This window comes from Drosophila serrata, unplaced genomic scaffold, assembly GCF_035046125.1.
Source record: "Drosophila serrata isolate PLE 108 unplaced genomic scaffold, ASM3504612v1 contig_382, whole genome shotgun sequence".
NCBI classification, from domain to species: Eukaryota; Metazoa; Arthropoda; class Insecta; order Diptera; family Drosophilidae; genus Drosophila; species Drosophila serrata.
In genome coordinates this window covers 5662107-5682169 of record NW_028257280.1, presented here as the reverse complement: position 1 = coordinate 5682169, position 20063 = coordinate 5662107, and the positions used below count along the sequence as shown (strand labels likewise).

Genomic DNA, 20063 nt, shown 5'->3' with positions numbered 1-20063 from the left:
CAACACCTTTTTCGCCTTTTTGACGGCTTTATTACACCAGCACCTAGTATAGTATAGGAAATGCCAATTGGAGTGTGAGACTCCCTCTGCCGCCGGCTCGCCATATTGATTATCGATTTGGGAATTGGCCTGGACTGGCTGACTTAACTTGGCTTAGATGATGGTTACCTGGTTGTGTGTCCTGTGGGTGTGTGTGCATTCAATTTGGGCAACGTGTTGGCCACTTTGGCTTAGACAACGAAGTCGAGGAGACTCTTTTGGGTTTTTTTTTGTATTATTTCGTTTGTTGTGCCGGCACGTTTGGATTTTATGGTTCATTTGTTGGCGCTTAGACGCTAGCTGGTTGCTTCGTTTAGTCCCTCGGCAGACATATATTGGGAAATGTTCATTGGACACACACACACACCTCTTGGAAGAGGAAAAACACACCAGTGGTTCAGTGGCTTTATATTATAGAAGAGGCTATATGTCGGGGTAACGAACTTTTTGCTTATTTTGAATTTTAAATATTTATATTGGAAGATCCAAGAGTTTGGGGGTTCAATAATAGAGTTCTTTAAATATACAAATTCTGTTTCTAATATATAATTGTAAATAATTCTTGAAATATTATATTACTAAATACCTTGTATCTTTGATTTCCCCTCAATAAATAGTTCATAAGTTTACTCTTACCTTTAGGCTGTGTTAAGTTGCTCAGATTTGTTGCTAATTTTCCTTATTTTTTTTTGTGGATTCTTTCCAGATCGAAGACGAGGGCAACCATGGCAATGATGAGACCCGTCTCTTCATCCTCTCCTCGTTGGCCCAATCCCAGATGAGCCGCGTGGCCTGCATTCTGTGCGAGGAGCCGCTGCTTGTGTTCGATCGTTATCCGCTGGTCGATGGCTCCTTTTTCCTCAGTCCCAAGCAGCATTCCAGCGGCTGCATTGAGGTGAGTAACGACAGGCACTGAAAGAAATAATATATATATATATATATAAATATATAAAAAATTTTAAATATATGTATATATGAGAAATTATGAAGGGAGGAAGCAAAATATATAAGAAATTATAAATATTCGAATGTTTTGTTAGATTTTTGCTTTTTATATGTTATATGACTTGTTTTTTTTTATAACTAAAGGCGAAAAATCATTTTAATTTCACTCTAAATAAATCGAAACTCAATTATAATGTCTGATTAAACACATATATTTCCTATAAATCAAGTTTAGTAGGTTGTTTCTGTTCTATATTCCACTTCCTTCCTCAACAAAACTCTTTACCAAATATGTTTCGCAATAACAATAACTTTCACGATTTTATATTCTCCTAAAACTCTTTATTTCATTAACAAACTACACAAAACTCCACTACAAATTTTCCACTCCTACTATAAATAAATTTCCAGTGCATCCTCATCATTTATAAAACGTCAAATGTGCTCTCAACTCCACTCACCTCCCACTCGAATAGCAAAAGAGAAAAAACCTTTCCGCTTTCACTCGCCCACGTGGCCCCCAAAGAACTTTCAGCTGCAATTAGCGGGACGAAGCCTGCTGCAGCTCCACCTTTTCGGGATGGACTCCACCTTCCAAGTGTCTCCGTTTAGCCACATCTCACCCACATGCACAACCTCCTGCCACATGCCACCGCTGGCACTCCCATTGGCCTGGAGACTGTCTGCTGTCCCCGCAATTTATGACCCATTTAAGTCGGCGTAATTACGCCAGGGAAGGGAGTTGGGAAAACTGCACATTGCACATTTTGTATTTTGCATTTTGTCTGCACAGGGGAAAAAAATATATAACAAGAAAGGAAGCTAACTTCGGCACGCCGAAGTTTATATACCCTTGCAGATAGAACTTCTATGAATAGGAATCCATACAATATAAATTATATATATTTGTGTTAAAAAACAATGAAGTAATACCTGCTTTCATTTCATTCACCTATACATATTATATTTGCAGTTTTACATTCACAGATTTGCATTTTTCCTCTACATCAAACGATCGATTGTATGGCACCTATATGATATAGTCGTCCGATTTTTATGAAATTTGCCACAAAATTTAAGACTTATATAAAATGGCTTTACCTCAAATTTTATGAAAATCAGCTGAAAACTAAAAAAGTTATAAATTTAATTGTATTAATTTCTCGATCGTTCCTATGGGAGCTATATGATATAGTAGTCCGATTTTCATAAAATTTTACACAAAATTTTAGAATAATATGAAATGGCTATATTTCAAATTTGATTAAATTCTGTTGAAAACTAAAAATGTTATCGCCACCGCGATTGTCAGTCTTCCGACAACAGCCACCGCCATTCTCATTCCTCTCAAATTTCTCGATCGTTCCTATGGGAGCTATATGATATATTAGTCAGATTTTCATAAAATTTTACACAAAATTGTAGAATAATATAAAACGGCTATATCTCAAATTTGATGAAAATCTGTTGAAAACTGAAAATGTTATACTTATTAATTGAATTAATTTCTCGATCGTTCCTATGGGAGCTATATGATATAGCCGTCCGATTTTCATAAAATTTTACACAAAATTGTAGAATAATATGAAATGGCTATATCTTAAATTTGATCAAATTCTGTTGAAAACTAAAAATTTTATAATTTTTTTTGTAAAACTTTTCCGATCATTCCTATGACAGCTATATGATATAGTCGTCCGATCGGGCCCGTTCCGACATATATACGAGTGAGAGTATATAGAAGACTAACTGCAAAGTTTCATTTAGATAGCTTCAAAACTGAGAGACTAGTTTGCGTAGAAACGGACAGACGGACAGACGGACAGACGGACAGACGGACAGACGGACAGACGGACAGACGGACAGACGGACATGGCTAGATCGACTCGGCTGTTGATCCTGATCAAGAATATATATACTTTATATAGTCGGAGGTGCCTCCTTCACTGCGTTGCAAACTTCTGACTGAAATTATAATACCCTGCAAGGGTATAAAAATAAGAAAAGAATGGGGGGAAACTGCACGCACGACCTACGCTTTCATGGGCTTATTTTCCCTGCTTTCCCTGGCTGACAGGGTTCTACGACTGCAACTGCAACTCCTCTGTGGGCTTTAATTTAAGCCTGGATTTATAATTCATTGCCAGCTGCCGCTGCTGCTGTTGCTGTTGCCTCTACTGACTGCTTTTGGAATTGGCTCTTTTGTGCCTTTTCTGGGGGGTTCCCCTCCCTTGACTTTGACTTGGTCTCGGTCTACCCGGGGACCTTTTTTGTTCGTGGGCGGCGGCGGCATCGGCTTCAGTCTCGTCTCCTGGACAAGTTTATGCATTTTGCATTTTATTTGAAATTATTATGTCGCGTCGCAATGGCAGGGCTCCTCCTAGCTTCAGTTCCTACTCCATCTCCAGGTCCTTCCTCCACCTCTCAGTGCCTTTTGTCAGGCATGCAAGAATGCGCTCAATTCTTTGGTCTTTGAAGCCCCTTCTGCCTGCTCTATTCTTTTGCCCTTTGACACAAGTGGAAAAGTAGAAAATCAGAAAGCTGATACCCTAACAAAAGGCGGTTTATTTGCTTTGGCGGCTTTGTAAGGGTATTTAACTAGACAAAAATAACACAAAAATCAACTTTGGTAGTTTCTTTGAACACAAAAAATAATGGGTAGCTTGTGTTTGCTTATGGTTTGTCTGGATTTTAGTTTAAATACTAGTAATAAAAGGGGAATTTATGATAGATGGTAAATATAAAAGTGCAATTTATAGCTTTTTATGAGTAATATTTCAATTTAAAAGAAGTTTTTTAACTATCAAAGATTGATAATCGCTTTCTTGACTCTTTGAAGATCAGAGTTTATACTTTAGACAGAAAACTAACCTTAACGTTTAATATTTCTCAATTGCAATCAGTATTAAATCCTTGCTCACCGCTTTTTTCCCAAGTGCATTTCAGGGTCTTAGAATTTATTCATTTTCCTGCCATAATTTCTCATTGTTAGTGTATATGTGTGTGTGTGTATATGTCTGAGACCCTGAGGCTCCTGCTTGAATTATGCGGCTGGTTCCTGCCCCTCTTTTAGCCTTTTGTCTGCACCTTTTTCAACGCTTCCGCTTTTTCGACTTGATTTTCTTGCAGGTGAAATACGAGGGACGCACTCTCTACTTGACCTGTGTTTGCATGAGTTGCCTGGACGGAACCTCCAGCAATCGCGTCATCAACTGCAGGTAAGGATCGCGTGGGGGAAAACGAAGGAAATGTGGGAAATGGACATTTGAATGATATATACTTACCTCTATACGATTTCCCCCTCCAAAAACAGATTCTGCAAAGAGCCTTGGGATGGCTCCAGTTTGGTTCTGGGCACCATGTATGCATATGATATCTTTGCGGCCATGCCCTGCTGTGCCGAGCGGTTCAAGGTGAGTTTTAACTGGAAAACATGGTTAGAAATAAGTAATTAATAAACTTAAAACATATAATAATGCTAGAAATATCGATCTAAATTGTACATTTCAAATGTTATTTATTTAATTTTTATTTTTGCTTTAATTCCAACCCCGCTTTTCCCTTCTCTTTTGTCCCATTTTAGTGCAATAACTGCTTCAAGATGCTTATGCATCCGCAACAGCGTCTTAGCTTCTACAGTGATTATTCACATGGCGTGACCTGTCCATATTGCAACACCCAGGATACGCATTTTGTGAAGCCATTGAGCTTCTGCTATGCCAAGAACCCAGTGCCGATTCCATCGACACGGCTGCCAACGCTCGCATAACATGAGGCCCCGTTGGAGTCGCCCGTGGGTACAGCAACAGGCGCCGCTGCCATTCAGGCGCCAGGTGCCCAGGGCGCTTCAACGGCCTCCGGATCCGGTACAACATCGAACGGATCCAGCTCCAAGCAGTCCAAGCAGCAGTTGTATAATGCCGCCATTGATTATTCGGCACCGCTGCAGCAGCAAATAAATCCGGACTTGATTGGAGCACATCCCCATGCCCAGCAACATCAGCAGCAAGGGCGACAGCAGCAACAGCAGCAGCAGCAGCAACAGCAGCAGCAACAACAGCAGCAGCAGCAGCCAGCTCAACAGCAACATCAGACGCAGCAACAACAGCAGCAGCAGCAACATCAGCCACAGCAACAGCAACAGCAACATCAGCCTTTCCAGAGAAGCAACTACCAACAGCAGGCTAATAAAACCATTAACATGATGGCCATGGCAGATGCGATGAGCAAGTATCAACAGCAACAGCAGCAGCAGCAGCAGAGACAACAGCAACTTGCAACACAAAAAGTCCCCGGATCGGGACCAGGACTCGAGAGCCTTCTACTGACCAACACAACAACAGCTAATAGCATCAGCAGCAGCAGCAGTATTAGTAACTTAATCATTAGCCATAATTCAGCAACAGCAGCAGCAGCAGCCGCAGCCAGCAGCGGCAACAACAAGATGCAGTCCAATTGGGGCCAAAGTGATGCCATCTCTGCCCTGTGGGGCTGCTCCAGCAGCAGCAGTGGCTGCTCCTCGGGCAGTGGATCACAGCCCTCGCTAAGTCCCACGGTGAGCAATCATGGCAATGACACCTCCAAAATGATGTTGTGGAATAGCCAGGGAGCAGCGGCTTCACTCAGGGATCAGCAACAGCAGCAGCTACAGCAGCATCAGTCGCAGCAGCACCATCATCAGCAACAGCAACATCAGCCCCATGCCGCCTCACCGACTGCCTCACTGACCAGTTCCAGTTCCTCCTCCAATGGATGGAGTGGTGCCTCGCATTACGGCAAACCGAATATCTGGGAACTGCCGGGTCAGCAGGCAGCGATACCTGGAGCCAGGACCAATCTAACCAGTCACGACATCTTCACCGATCTCCTGTGCAACCTGAACATCAATCAGGATCAGCAGGCCAAAACCGATACCTCCGATGTTAGCTCGAATTCATCCTCCTCGGCGGGTGAGCTCCTCGAGGCGGCCAATATCTGGGGAAGACCTCTATATGGCAACCAGCTGTTCCAGGAGGCGGAAGTGGTCAATGGCGGTGGCGCCGCTTGCATGCAGCTCTTCAACGATTATCTCAACATGAACTAGGATCGCATTTTGTTATTTTTTAGCTAAAATTTAACAACAAAATGAAGAGCACGGGAAGAGAGAGCAGGAGCCACAAGTGTTTAGTTTTTAAAATCATTGATTTTTTATGTATACCACAAAGCCACACACACCCACACACACGTCAGCAACAACAAAAGTAAGAACACCGAGAGAAAAACAATGCAAAACTAAAAACAATTTCTTGTTATTTTTTGTTGAGTTTTTTTTATTTAGATTTTTTTTTATTTACACACACACACACATCTAACTACACCTATCTACCTAAAAACAAAACCGAAACGAAAGCAATGATTTATTTTTTTATTTTTTAAATCAAATTTTTTATACATTTTACCAAAAAAAAAAAACAAAAACCAAGCAAAATGTAAAAGCAAAAAAAAAAAAAATAAGTAGAAGGTAGTAACGACGACGAAACATTTACATCACGACGAGGGAAACACTTTTATTTAGCATAAATTGAAGGCAGGGCATTATAAATTGTTTAAACAAATCATAATAATTGCTGTGCTGCTCAATAACACACAAAAAAAAAGAAAGTAAAAAAAGGAAAAGCAAAGGGGGAAATAAGGAGATAAAGAGTAGAAGTAGAAGTAGATGAGAGAGTAAAGCGAGATAAATGGGAAGAACATACGAAACATTTGCTACAATTTAATAAGAAAAATAAGTAAAATTAAACATAAACCCTAAATTTAACAAGAAAAAACAACAACAACAACCTAAACGATAAGTTGCACATCTTTACCTAAGCGATTGGTAATTAATTCCTAGTTTTTAGTAAGCAAAAATACAACACACAAAACACACACACAATCTCTAGGCCTATTAAGTTTCTCTCTTCAATCTTTGGACACAAAACACACACCCTACACACACAGTTCAGTTAGGTCCTCCTCCGAACCACACCCACAAACAGCAGCCAGAGGCGGCACATGCTTTCAACTTTAACCCCTCAGTATTTCAAGCAGTCTTAACCCTCGCCCACGACCCCCTCAACTCACTCTCTATGTTGTAAGTCCTCAAAAAAAAAAACAATTAAAAAATATACAAAAAAAAAGTAAATAATAGAAAACATAAAGAACTTTCGGCGCAGCGTGATCATTAATTAGTAAGCTTAAGATTTAGGTTATAGAGCGATCTTCGTATATGTATCTATATACGATTTAGGGTTCTTTCAAGCAGAGCAGCCGTATGTGATGGATCTCTAAAATGGTGGCGAGTCCTTAGCACTCCTCACTGTCTCGTTTTTTTAGGCTTAGTAGGTTTTAAGATCGATTTTTTCTAAATTTTACTAAATGGTATGCAAGCAAAACATCCAAACAATTTATATAGAGCGGTTCAATGTTTCCTGTTTTTGTGTTTATATATTCCGTGCATTGAAAAGTCACCAAATCCCCTGAAAAATTAATCCCCAAACGTCCCCTCCCCATATCCCCTCAAATTTCTGTGAATTTTCAATTGAATTGATATGAAAATGTATAACCCCTTCTCTGTGTATGTTTAGACCCACCTAAACCTTAAATTTTGATCAGCAAAAATCTGTGTTTCCGCAAAAATTTCTTATATTGATTTATAATTTCTCTATTTTTCCTGCATCTGTGAAGTTTTTAATAAAATTGAAAATACAAACCACCTTGATATTCATTTGTGAATGAGAGTTTAGGCCACCTAGACCTTAAAACTTCTTATTTTCCATATATTTTCTCAAAATCTGTGAAGTTTTTTAATGAAATTGAAAGTAAAACCCCAAATTGATAGATACCCTTCTGTGAAACTCAGTTTAGGCAAGCTAAACCTTAAAACAAATCACCGAAAACTATGTTAGATTTTTCATCTTGTGTTCTTTTAATTTCCCATTTTTAAACTCTGTGAAAATTTTAATAAAATTAAAAGTAAAACCCCCTTTGATATGTCCCTATCTGTAATAAAAAGTTTAAAACTAACCACCCAAAACTGTGTTAGATTTTGCACTTTCTTTTCTCTTAATTTCCCATTTAGAAGTCTGTGAAAATTTTAATCTAATTAAAAGTAAAATCCATTTCTTATCTATAAAAAATTTTAAATACAATTTAAAGTAAAGTCCCCTTTGATATGTCCCCATCTGTGAAAAGCAGTTTAGGAAACCTAAACCCTAAAATCAATCACTGAAAACTGTGTTAGATTTTCCACTTTCTGTTCTCCTGAGTTTTCATTTTAAAATACTGTGAAAATTTTAATAAAATTAAAACTAAAATCCCTGTCCTGTCTCTGTGAAACTTTTAATAAAATTAAAAATAAAACCCCCTTTGATATATTTCCAACTGTGAACTGCAGTTTAGGTAACCTAAAACTGTGCTTAATTTTGCACTTTCTGTTCTCTTGATTTCCCATTTTAAAACTTTGTGAAATTTTAATAAAATTAAAACTAAAATCCCTTGATATATACCCTGTGAGAAGTGTTTAACCCCCCCAAAAAAAAGATCAGCAGAATCTGTGTTAAATGGCCTCCAAATCCCAATTGCGTTCGATACGAACCTTAAAGTTTAGACCTTTGTAAGTGTTTCGTCAAATCATCTGTGAAAAGAGTGGCTGGGCTTTCCCCCATTGCTTTTTCCCTTTCGGAAAATCAATTATTAGTGGGGAAACCCGAAGCTCATTTAACCAATTTCACTGTGAGTGTTCGAAACGAACGAAATTTTTATAAAAAATTCTAAAAAATAAAACCCTGCTCCAAAAATGTGACTAGGCCAGGCCCCTCTACCAAAATCCAAAGGAAATCCCTCGTGAAAACCCTGTTGCAAACAAACATTTTCTGAAAATGTCTAAAAACAAAACCCCTTGACCAAAATTGCCTCTGAAAAGACAGCCAAAACTGTGACAAAACCCCGATATTTGCTCAGCCCCTGTGAACATTGAAAATGTAATTTTTGTATTTCTGTGAATTGCTGTTCGAAAGGAACAAAATTTTTGAGAAAAATTTAAAACCCCAAGAACCCGAAAGCAATTGTGAATGCATCTAAAAATTAAGCGAGTTTCTCTAACTTTCAGTTTATTTTTATTTCGATGGTTTTTTCAACTGGATTTTCTGTGTTTTCAATCAATGCATTGCATGGAATTTTTTGGGAATTAAATAAAAAAAGAAAACCCCTTTTCGAATATCTGTGAATGCTGTCCCAAAAATATCCTGAAAAATCCCCATTTTAATCCCTATATTTGGTGACTTTTGGTGAGGGTTTTATCTGCTTGAAATACCAACTTTTTGAGGGATCTACAAGAACTGCATGTGCTGACCTTTCTTTTCAAATAATAATTAATAATTATAATAATTAACAGCCGCCTCTGTTTATTTTTTTCTTGGGCATTTAGCATTGCCGCCATTTACATACCAAATATTTAATAAATGTTAATTTAAAGGACAAAAGTTTTTCAGAAGGCGTTACACTGAGTGATAGAAAAAGGATTTTTTTTCATACAGACACACACACACATATACACACAACCTACCAGTAACGAGAGGACTTCGTTATAAATACTTATATAAAGCTACCATTAAGTTACCTATAACCTATGAACCTAAAACCTAAACCTAAACCTAAATTTTGATAGAAACTAAACGACAAGCGACACTTTTTTTGGCATTTACTTGAGAGGATTATATATAATATAAGTTTGGCACACACTTTATATATAATTTTCGTCTAAATTTAAGGTTTTAATCTAACTAGAAGAGGAGAAGAGTGAACGAAAGTGAACTTATTTTATAGGAAAACCCCAACACACTCATACACACACAAAAAGGAAACATGACACAACAAATAACACACAAAAAACTCCCCCCCCCCCTAATGCAGCATATATAGTTATATAGATATTTAATTGGTAATAAGTTCTATGCAAGCCGCACCACCAACTACTATGTAAGTCAGCCCCGTGTTTTAGTTTGATTTTCAGTGTTTTTTGTTTTTAGTTAAATGTGCTAGGATGATGCGCAGTCGATAAACCACAACAAAACTTATGCCCACCTCAGCCACCAAGAAGAAAAGCGATAAAGTATATAGAACAGAGAGACCCCCGCCCCTGAAACAGTAATAATTATAATAATGATAATGATAATAATAGTCAGACTTCCGATCACAACTAAACTAACTCTTAAATGAAGGCCGAGGCCCTGAAGGAAGTAGGAGGCGTCCTGAATTGGCAAGGACGAGGCGATAGCAGTGACGAGAGCGAGAGTAAAACACATTAAAATGTAATTTATATTACCTCCTTAGCAAAAATCAATAACAAATAACAAATAACGAAAATAACAAAATAAATCAAATAACAAACTAATAACAATGTTTTCTAAATGCATATTAAACTATGATAAATCAAGGCGAAATAAAACAAAATATGTACGTTTAAAATTAATCAATTTATAAACAATTTAAAGCAGTTTTTGTTTTAGTTTATAATTTTTTTGTACTCGAGAGAACTCTTCAAAAAACACACACACGAAAAAACACACTATATATAAATATATATATATATATATATATATATTTAAACATATATACTTTATGTTAAATGAAATGAAATATTTGCTCGCTTTTCCCCCAATTCCCTTGCAACTTAATTTGATTTGTGGTATTTATTTGACGATCTTTCTGTTACTGAAACAGGCCAAAAAAACAAAAAAAAACTCGTGCAAAATGTTTAAACTTTAACCAAAATTCTTAAAAACCAATTTTTGATGGCTCCCTTTGAGCTCTCTCAGATCATCTGATGACGCAATGTACAAATTGGTGAAGTTTAGGCACTTTCAAAAACCGCAATTCGATCCTCTTCAAATATATATCCGAAGCAGCGCAGCAAATATTTCCGATCCAATCTTCTTCTATATATTATCCTGAAAAATCCCATTTCCAAAATTTATAGATCCCTGATTGTAATTTTTGTTTAACTTAAATATACAAACGAACACCCTTAGCACACTTTTGTTTATGCCTAATTTGTAATGTGTAATATATTATATGTATACTTTGTACCTTCTTATGTTATACACCTGACTCCATCCCTCGCCCCTTTTCCACTTTTCCCCCCTCTCCCCACCCTTCTCTCTCCTCCACACACACACACACACACACATATATATACATTTTGGCAATTCAACTTGAATGTCTACTTTTAATGTAATTTAGTTGAATATTTTAGTTGATTTTTATTATTATTATTATACTATTCGTACTCCGTTCATCGTGCTACGTGAACGGGCCACTAAATAAATTTAATTGTATTTCAATAAAAACAAAACAAACACAAAAAAAAACTACATAAAAAAGAAAAAAGGACAAAAATTACATTACTTTCTGCTATTATTATTACTACAATTAATATTGAATTTTTGTTGAATTTTCAAATGATTAAATGAAATATTTTTAATAATTTGCATTTGTTTATTTATTTGATTTCGATTTTGGTTCTTTTTTTGGTTTTGCAAACTGCTGCATTGATAACAAAAATATGGATAACAAATTAAATGCCGGACGACAAACTGCCGACTAGGAGAAGGAGAAAAAAAGGTATACAAAAGGTGGGGCAGCAAAGATCTTTACGGATATATCTTCACCGATTGGCAAATCAAATCCGATCTAGATCCAGTTTCCTCCAATCGCGAATTAGTTTAGCATTTAGCAGCTACCTCAGTTAGTCACATCTACACACACACATACCACATATAGGATCTTAATCACACTGAAGTACATAATTACTCGACGTAGGAACATGTTAATCGCAGCTTAAACAGATAGCTTAGAACCGACCTCCTTTAAGATAATCCTAATTTTTAATCCCCAGTTCCAGTTCCAGAACCTTTTCTTAAATCTTTAGCAAACTTGATTGCTTACTAAGTTACCTGTCTGTCCTAACCCAAAGCACTAAATCAATTTCTTAGTTGAATTTTAAGTTGAAAGAGCAGAGAGTAGGAGTGAAAGTGGAAAATGGAAATGGAAAATGTCGAAAGGTCGAAATGTTGTAGTCGAATTTTTGTTCACGTTTGTTCTCGTTATGTTGAAGATTTCATGCCAAAGTACAAACCTTAAATCAATTCTTCGTAATTCTTCCTAAACTAATCAATTAACCCTTAACCCCATGCCTCCCCGATGATCCTTTTCCAGTTTATGATCCCCAAACCTAAGTTCGCTTGAGAGGGCTGCACTACTTGTTTAGCAACTAAGTGTATTTATATACATAAATATATTTGTATGGTAACGAGTCAAGAAGAAACACATATGTATGTAATGCGATCTTCAATCGATAACGATAACGAAATCGAAATATTGAAATCCCCCCGTAGGTGACTTTATTTGCAGACATTTTGCACAGGTTTTGCTAGAAACGAATTTGATTTACTTGCGAGCATATTCGTATTCGTATTCGTATTTGCTATTATTGATATTGGTATTGTATTGTATTGAATATTGTATTGGAATTATCCCTATAGAGTACGTGTAGCAATTAAGCATTAAGCGAGTGCTACAAGAGCAGAGCCGATAATGTGGAACGGAACCGCTGGTTAAGTGGACCAACAGTCGGTTGATCGGTTGATCGGTTGATCAGGTCCCCATATTTCCGGGATGCCCCTATATAATTGGGGGGTTCAAAACTGGAGTGTTGAGCAAGCAATACGAGCGAAGGCCCCACAAGGCAGCCATCATTTACTGCGGAAGCCCCAACTCGCGAAAAAATCCCTAAATCTCATCCCCTCTATCAGGGCTTTTTTGATTTAGCTAATAGGTTTATTATAATAGGCTTACAAGTAGGAAACACAAAGCTACACTACACTACAAGACACACACGGGTGTGTTTATATATTGCTTCAGATGTTGTAATATATGGACCTTCCCTCTATAAACAGTATATATCTATATATATATATATTATATATCTTTTTTGAGGCGCACTCGTGCTGATGGAGTATGAATTGTCGAACAATCGTTGCCATATTTATTTCGCTATAAGTCACCAAGTCCAAGTCGTGTCTATATGTTGTACTTAGGTTTTAGCAGTGCCCAAACACACACCACACCACACACACTACACACACAAATTCGTTTTAACTTGTAACCCTTGATGTTGTGTTTTGTTCTCTGTAGGATCATATATTACTCTAGACTAGATTTAGGCTAAGCTTCATATATATTTAGGGATTTAGGGATAGCATTAGCGATAGCCGATAACCGATGGACTGATCCTGTGCGAGTGTGTGTCGATATTTTGATGAAATTGTGATGAGCAAACAGCGACTACTGACTGACTGATGAAATCTGATGAATTATCTCCAATACGTATATAGAGAGCGTGATCCGTATCCGTAGGGGAATAAGTACTAAACATATATAGAGAACATCCAAGCAATTCAGGTATGCGAACTAATCAAGAAGAATTCAAGGACTTCCAGCGAACACAGAGACTAACTACGAAGCAAACAAAAAGCAAACAGAACTCTCTACCTCATTGTTGAAACGTTTGTAGCCGAGTGTGTGGCTCTTTAGCACCCGACAATACCTCAGATGCAGAACCAAAAAAATAAATGAAGAAGCGATAAGACAGTAATCGATATCGATAACCAATGATCGATGATCGTAGATCGAAGCTAGGTGGGGGCAGTGAAAAGAATTGAAGGAATCAGAAGAGATGAAGGACTTGCAGTGTAAATTTTGAATACGTATTACATGTAGTTAATGTACAGCATTCAAAGGGTCATTTCCATCTTCACCATCACGTCATGTGTCATGTCATGTCATCTCATGTCCAGTCACGTCAGTCATACAACAGAAAAACACGCACACACACATCGCCACAGTCTAAGGACGCAGGACTCAGGACCCAACTCGAATCATTGCATTCCATTTTAGAGTTAGTCACACGCAAGAAGACAACACCAAATCAAATCGAATCGAATCAAATCCATTCGAATCGCACTCATTTAGTCTAAGCGCATACTCGATTCGAACACTCCCAGGACAGCCACAAACTAGTTGATAAGCACCATTGGCATTAAAACTTAAATACATATGTATATGTATGTATAACTTAGGTTTTTGAAATCAGGATACAATCATTTTGCACACTTTAATTTGCATTTGAATTCACTTGATTTCCGATTCGAAAAGAGCTCCCCGATATGTGATATTTAATTCGTAATTGCAAAATCGAAATTGAATTTGAATTTGAAATTGATAAGAAGGCGATGGAAAAGCAAAGGATAAACTCAACATCTGTGAGCATTGGCTTAGCAATTAAGTTCGAAAGAGTCTTAAGGTTATATATACATACTTGTATTTGGATTCGGATAAGGAACACCAACTGTGAGAGCATTAAAGATGATCGATGATCTGAAATCAAATGAAATTTAAGGAAATGATATGTGGTATATTTTTTGGCTTGAAATTTGTAAAATTCGCATAGGAATCGAATTCGATCGTCTATATTTTGGATATTGTACTTCGGTAAGCTTAGGTTTAGTTGTTTCCAAAAGGCAAAAAAACAATCAAGCACTTTCCAAACACACACACACACTCATAACTGTGACAAAATTTATACACACAATCTGGCATTCTGCATAAAATTTTCCCTAAGTTTAATCAAAATTAACAAAAAAAAAACAAAACAAAATTAACAACAAAAAAAAAGTGAAAAAAAACAAAAGAAATGTAAACAGTTTTGTGGCTGCTTCGAAGAAAGAAAAGTAAAATAACATAAAATAAAGTAAAGGTAATCACTCTTGCTAAGTAGAATCGCTTTGGGTCCCCTAAGGACTCTCAGGCATAGGACTCTAAGCTCTAGGCTAAGCACGCTTCCCAACTAGCCCCCCTTGGAAACCGAACGAAAAAGGATCAAGGGGGGCAATCATTATACTCACTCTCTTAAACAACAACACTCACACACACTCACACGAATACAAATTAATGGAATAATTACCTCAGATTAGAATTTTTCTAGTTTAATTCTTACAAATATACATATAAATGTTAAATGACGGAAAACAAAAACCAAAAGCAAAACTAACGAAAATATTATGAAAATCACTTATACACTCCACAAAAAACAAAAAAGAAAAGAAGAAACAAGTTTAAAAACGAAACGAGCATTTTTTTAATGGCGAGTTATGAGAAATTTTAATAGTAAAATTCAAGAGCAATTTATTATACAATGGCAACAACAAAATACCAAGTAATACCTAAGCAAAAATACACAAATACATCAAAATGCATGCATCTCAACTAAACAAAAATAAAAAACCAAACTAAACCAAAAGTCATATAAACTACGAGTAACTAAATTAAATTTAAAACTTAAGAAAACTTTTAACGATTCCCCCACAACAAGCAAACCGATTAAATATTATATATAGAGTACTGTCCCCGCATTTATATAAAAATACTCATATAAACATACCAAAAAAATCGCTGCCAAATTATCGAAGCTGCCACGCCCACAGAAATCCCCAACAAAAAATAATAATGAAATACAAAACAAAATATTAAAATCCCAGCTCAAGAGCCGCTATAGAAACATGGGGAGTTACCATTATTAATGTAGGGACTTTATACATGTATATCTTTTATCGTATATTGATCTTGGCTATTATTATTGCATTATTACGAGTAACGTGTATCGTATATCGAGTAACGTATATCGTATATCGTATATCGAGTATCTATTATATATGGCATATATTGTATATGAAGTTTTCATTGTACTATTTAATAATCTATTGGAGATTGATCCTTGTATGTTTCGTTATAAGTATTTCATACCCATACACACTCATACTCATACTCACACGTACACTTACACACACACACACCAACACAATGGCACTGACATCCTGTTTAACTTTTTGTGTCCTTCATGAATTTGCGGGAAGGCGGGACGGGATCCTAGATCCTGTGGCGTGGGCGTGGTCGCGTCTACTCACATAGATGAATTTCTGCTGCTCAGGTAAAGGCGTTGACCACGCCCCGCCCGGCTAAGGGACACGCCCACCACCCCCGCCTTTTCCTTTTCATGGGATCAGAATAGCACAGGATGTATTGTGTCAAGGATTTTGTGTTAAAATTCCGTTTGTTTAGTTAAACTAGAATTCCGTCTCTTTCCCCACTCTAAAAACTCACTCAAGATTCAAGATCTTTCAAGTAGAAACGGAAAAATAACCGATTACTTACCGATAAATATCGAAAACTTTCCATCTCTACTTCACAGAGCGAGCAAAGGAGTCGAAAGAGCACGAAAATGATTAGAGGAGCCATAGTGGAATTTTGTTTAAGTTTTTTGTTTCGTTTCTATTATTGAAAAAGAAAATTTATGCAAATAATAAGATAATAATATTAAACAAAGTACACTTTACCTTATTTAGATGCAATGAAACTTTAATTCCTTGAATTAGTCAAATTTGATTTTGGACCTGAACAAAAAACAAAATACAAAAAATATAACAAAAAAAAAAAAACAAAAAACACAAAAAATACAATTACATGTGTAAAGAAATCAAACAAATACTTGCTAAACAAAAATAGACAAATGTGCCGACAGGAGATGGGGTTAGTGTAAGACGAAGGATCTTAGGAAGAAAGCCGGAAATTTCGGTATCCGAAACGCTACTTTCCCCGACCCCGATCGGTACTCCTCCATTTTGGATTTTGCGTTAAACAAGCAAACAAATCGAATATGAATATTTATTGTATCTCTAAACTAAAAGCGAGCATCCTTTGATTTCCTTGTTGAAACTAAAGCAAATATACAAAGCGTCGAGCCAGCGGAGAGAAATTACAAAGTAACATTGAAAGATACAAAAAACATGAACCTCAGCACTCCTGCATCCTACACAAAATGTAACGAAAATGCAAAAAGATAACCCTAAACAAATCCTAGCGAATCAAACGAAGAAAGCAGAAGGCAGAGAGCGGAGAAAGCTAAGAAGAAAGCGAAGCCGTAGAGAAAAAGCAGAGAAAGTCAAAGCATAAGTAAAAGCAGAAGCAAAAGCGCCCCTCCCCCTTTTCGAAAGTACAAATTGTTTTAATTGTGAGAGGATCTTTTATCGAAACAAAGTTGAATGGAAAGATTATCGATATATGTATGTACATATATCGATCGATTGGTGTCGATAGGCAGGCAGAGTCTGAGGAACACATCGCGAATTCTGTTCGATCCATAGTTTCAGCCCAACTTTGCTTCCGAAAAACCAACCGAAACCCAAAACCAAAAAAAGGCTTACCAAAATAACTAATATTTAACTTGGAGAATGCAATCCCAGTAGACGCTTATCGAATATCGTTTATCGATAACAGCAGCAATAATCATTTGCCAGCCTCTCTCTAAGCTAACACTAGCACACACAACACACACACAACCACACCCTCATCTACATTCATTCACACTCATCATTGGCATATAAAATCATCAAATTAAAAAAAAAAAAAACTAAAACAAACAAAAAAATGATAAAAATAAAATGAAAAGATAATTCTAAACACACTCATATACACACACAAACATATATTGTACTCCCCAACATTTAGCACTTAACACATTCATACATAAATCACTCATGATATGCGTATTTGTCTCTATTTATAATAAATAATAATAATAAACTAATAATATACGAAATATGTAACATTTACTATGTACTACCTTATGAATCGATAACACTTCTAATTATATACCTAAAAATATATATATATATATATTTTGTATAAGCGATCGGGTTGAATCTCGATCCAGCAGACTCTCAAAGAATCCAAAGAATCTTTCAATAAAGTGCGACCATTGTCGCTTATAATCATCAAGAACCCAAAAATGATTGCAATTCATTTATTTTTTGGGCAGTTAAATATTTGGGTAAGTATAAGGGAGATAATGTATCTAATAGATATGAATATTAAATGCATTTATTATCTTTAATATATAGCAATAATGAGACAGTTAGAATGCGAGAGCAAAAGGGTCTTCCTTTTCAACACACAAGATTTGTTTTCGAAACCTTAAATTTTGAGTCTTCTTCTGGGCTTCTTTGGTAATTAAATGGATTGCATCAGAACTAAAATGGCTATAAAATATATATTCTTCAAAACACGCTTGATAACAAGTCAAAATTAATTTCATATATTCCTATTCCTTCTTTAATAAATAAAACCTCAAAAACCACTTGAAAACTACTTTGTGTAGAAGCTTAACCCCTTAAATAATTAGTTACCCCTGTTCAGACCCCTTATTCTTTAACTTAAGTTTTCTCATTTTTGCCAGTGGATGACTTTGATTGACATATGCCAACCGATAAGTGCCCCCTTGTGTGACTAAATCACTTTTGTTTCATGGGGGTGGTAAATCGGTAAATCCGATCCCATTCCTTTAACTAATAATCGAAGCTCAGGTCCAGCTGTGGCAGTTCAATTAGTGTCTTCCAAGCAGCCACCAAGTGTACCTGCCTGGCTTTCTAATTAACTTTAGCTAAGGGGCATGGATTGGGACGGCGGGGAGTTTTGGTTTAGCCGCAGCTGCATCATGTTCGCTATTCGCTGTTCGCTGAGTGGCAATATGGAATCCAATTTCGGTGCGGCAACAAAATTGCACTTGAACGGAGTCTGGCACATACAATGTACAAATTCAATTGCAACTAATGCACTTCATGCGTCTTCCGAGGAAGCCTCCTCAAGACTCTCTCTACCCGTTGGCGGCACCATTTCCACATTTCCACTTTCCCGTAGACGTGTCTGCGTGTGAAGTTTAAGCTGTTTGCCGGCGGTGCCCGAAGGACGAAGCCCAAGGATGTGTGTATCTGTATGTGTATGCTCGGCAAGTCAAGGAGCTGAAAGCGGAAATCAAACACGAGGCGAGGATTGCTCGCTTCTTAGCCCGCAGATGAGCGTTTGGGCAATGGTAGGCGGAGACTCCTTGGAGCTCCTTGGCTCGATTAACAATGCAGGTGCACTGCAAGAAATTATATAGATTTAAGCCATGAAGAAAAATATGCATGAAAAAGGATGCTTAATAGCATAGGCAGTTGTAGAGCAGTTTATTGAAAGATAAAGCCATAAATACGGTGCCAATGTCATATCACATCGTAAACTTTGAATTTATCATAAACACCGAAAGGTTATATAAAGGTATATATATGAAAAGCCTTAAAGATACAATAAAAATCCCAGATAAAGTATACCAACTATTTGAATACTTAAGTTTTCTTTGACTGTATAAACGTTTCCTTCTCGAGTGCCCCCGTGTCAAGCTGCCAACGTGGCTGGTGGGTGAGAAAATGGGACTTGGTGGTTTACTATGCTTCTGTTTAGCCCTGGGCTCTTGGTTGCAGCTGTGGCTCTCTGGCTTTAGCCCTGGGTACCAAGTCCTGGCCACAGGATATGCTGGGACAGCGCTTTGGATGCGAAGTGAAGCTGGACTAAGACTGGGAAAACCCGGGAAACCCGTGGCTCTGCGTGGCCGGCATGGCAAATATTTAACGCAAACAATGCGCTTAAATCAAAAGCGAGCCATGTCTGCAGCATAACTGCGCGTCAGGCAGACAGAAGCCCCAGCCAGGACACAAAATCTATTTAACCTCACACGTTCCAGGTCCTTTTTCGCTTCCTGCTGCCGCTGCTTATGCTGATGCTGACTCTTTAGTTTTAATGCCCGAGGACCATGGCGAGCGGAGGAGCATGCAAATCAGCTTTTTATTCGACTGGCCTCCCTGCTGAATAGACCGGCTCCCAATCTCGATCCTGATCCCGAACCAGAACCCAACCAACCTGAGTGCACAAGTTCACCACGAAATGACCCTCTAGGGAAATTCATAGTTGATACTTGTGGCCATTGAACTGTTCGGGTTCGGGGTTATAAAAAGTAGTAAGGACAGACAATAAACACAACAGGCGAAAGTCAACATTTATGCACCGATAGAAACACTTGTTAAGTGCATTTTGGTAATAATAATAAAGCTTAGAATCAAAAACTAAGTAGA

The 20063-nt window shown here is 37.2% G+C and overlaps 2 protein-coding genes across 2 annotated transcripts in view; both read left to right on the top strand.

Annotated features, from left to right (window-relative positions):
- LOC110186968 (hdc homolog, cell cycle regulator) overlaps positions 1-17906 on the top strand; it is a 115253-nt gene extending 97347 nt beyond the window's left edge. The window contains exons 3-6 of the mRNA XM_020956314.2: positions 746-934; positions 4114-4202; positions 4298-4397; positions 4568-17906. Coding sequence (XP_020811973.2) covers positions 746-934; positions 4114-4202; positions 4298-4397; positions 4568-4753 — 564 coding nt within the window. The 3' untranslated portion in view covers positions 4754-17906. The remainder of the gene's footprint in view (positions 1-745; positions 935-4113; positions 4203-4297; positions 4398-4567) is intronic.
- Positions 5186-17906, top strand: heca (hdc homolog, cell cycle regulator). The gene has a single exon (XM_086840692.1). The coding sequence runs from the start codon at positions 5186-5188 to the stop codon at positions 6065-6067; it is 882 nt and encodes a 293-aa protein (XP_086696818.1). The 3' UTR covers positions 6068-17906.
- Positions 17907-20063: the final 2157 nt, after the last annotated feature.

Bases quoted from the DNA above. Each gene is read 5' to 3' on its own strand.
- heca (XM_086840692.1), top strand. From the start codon at position 5,186: ATGATGGCCATGGCAGATGCGATGAGCAAGTATCAACAGCAACAGCAG.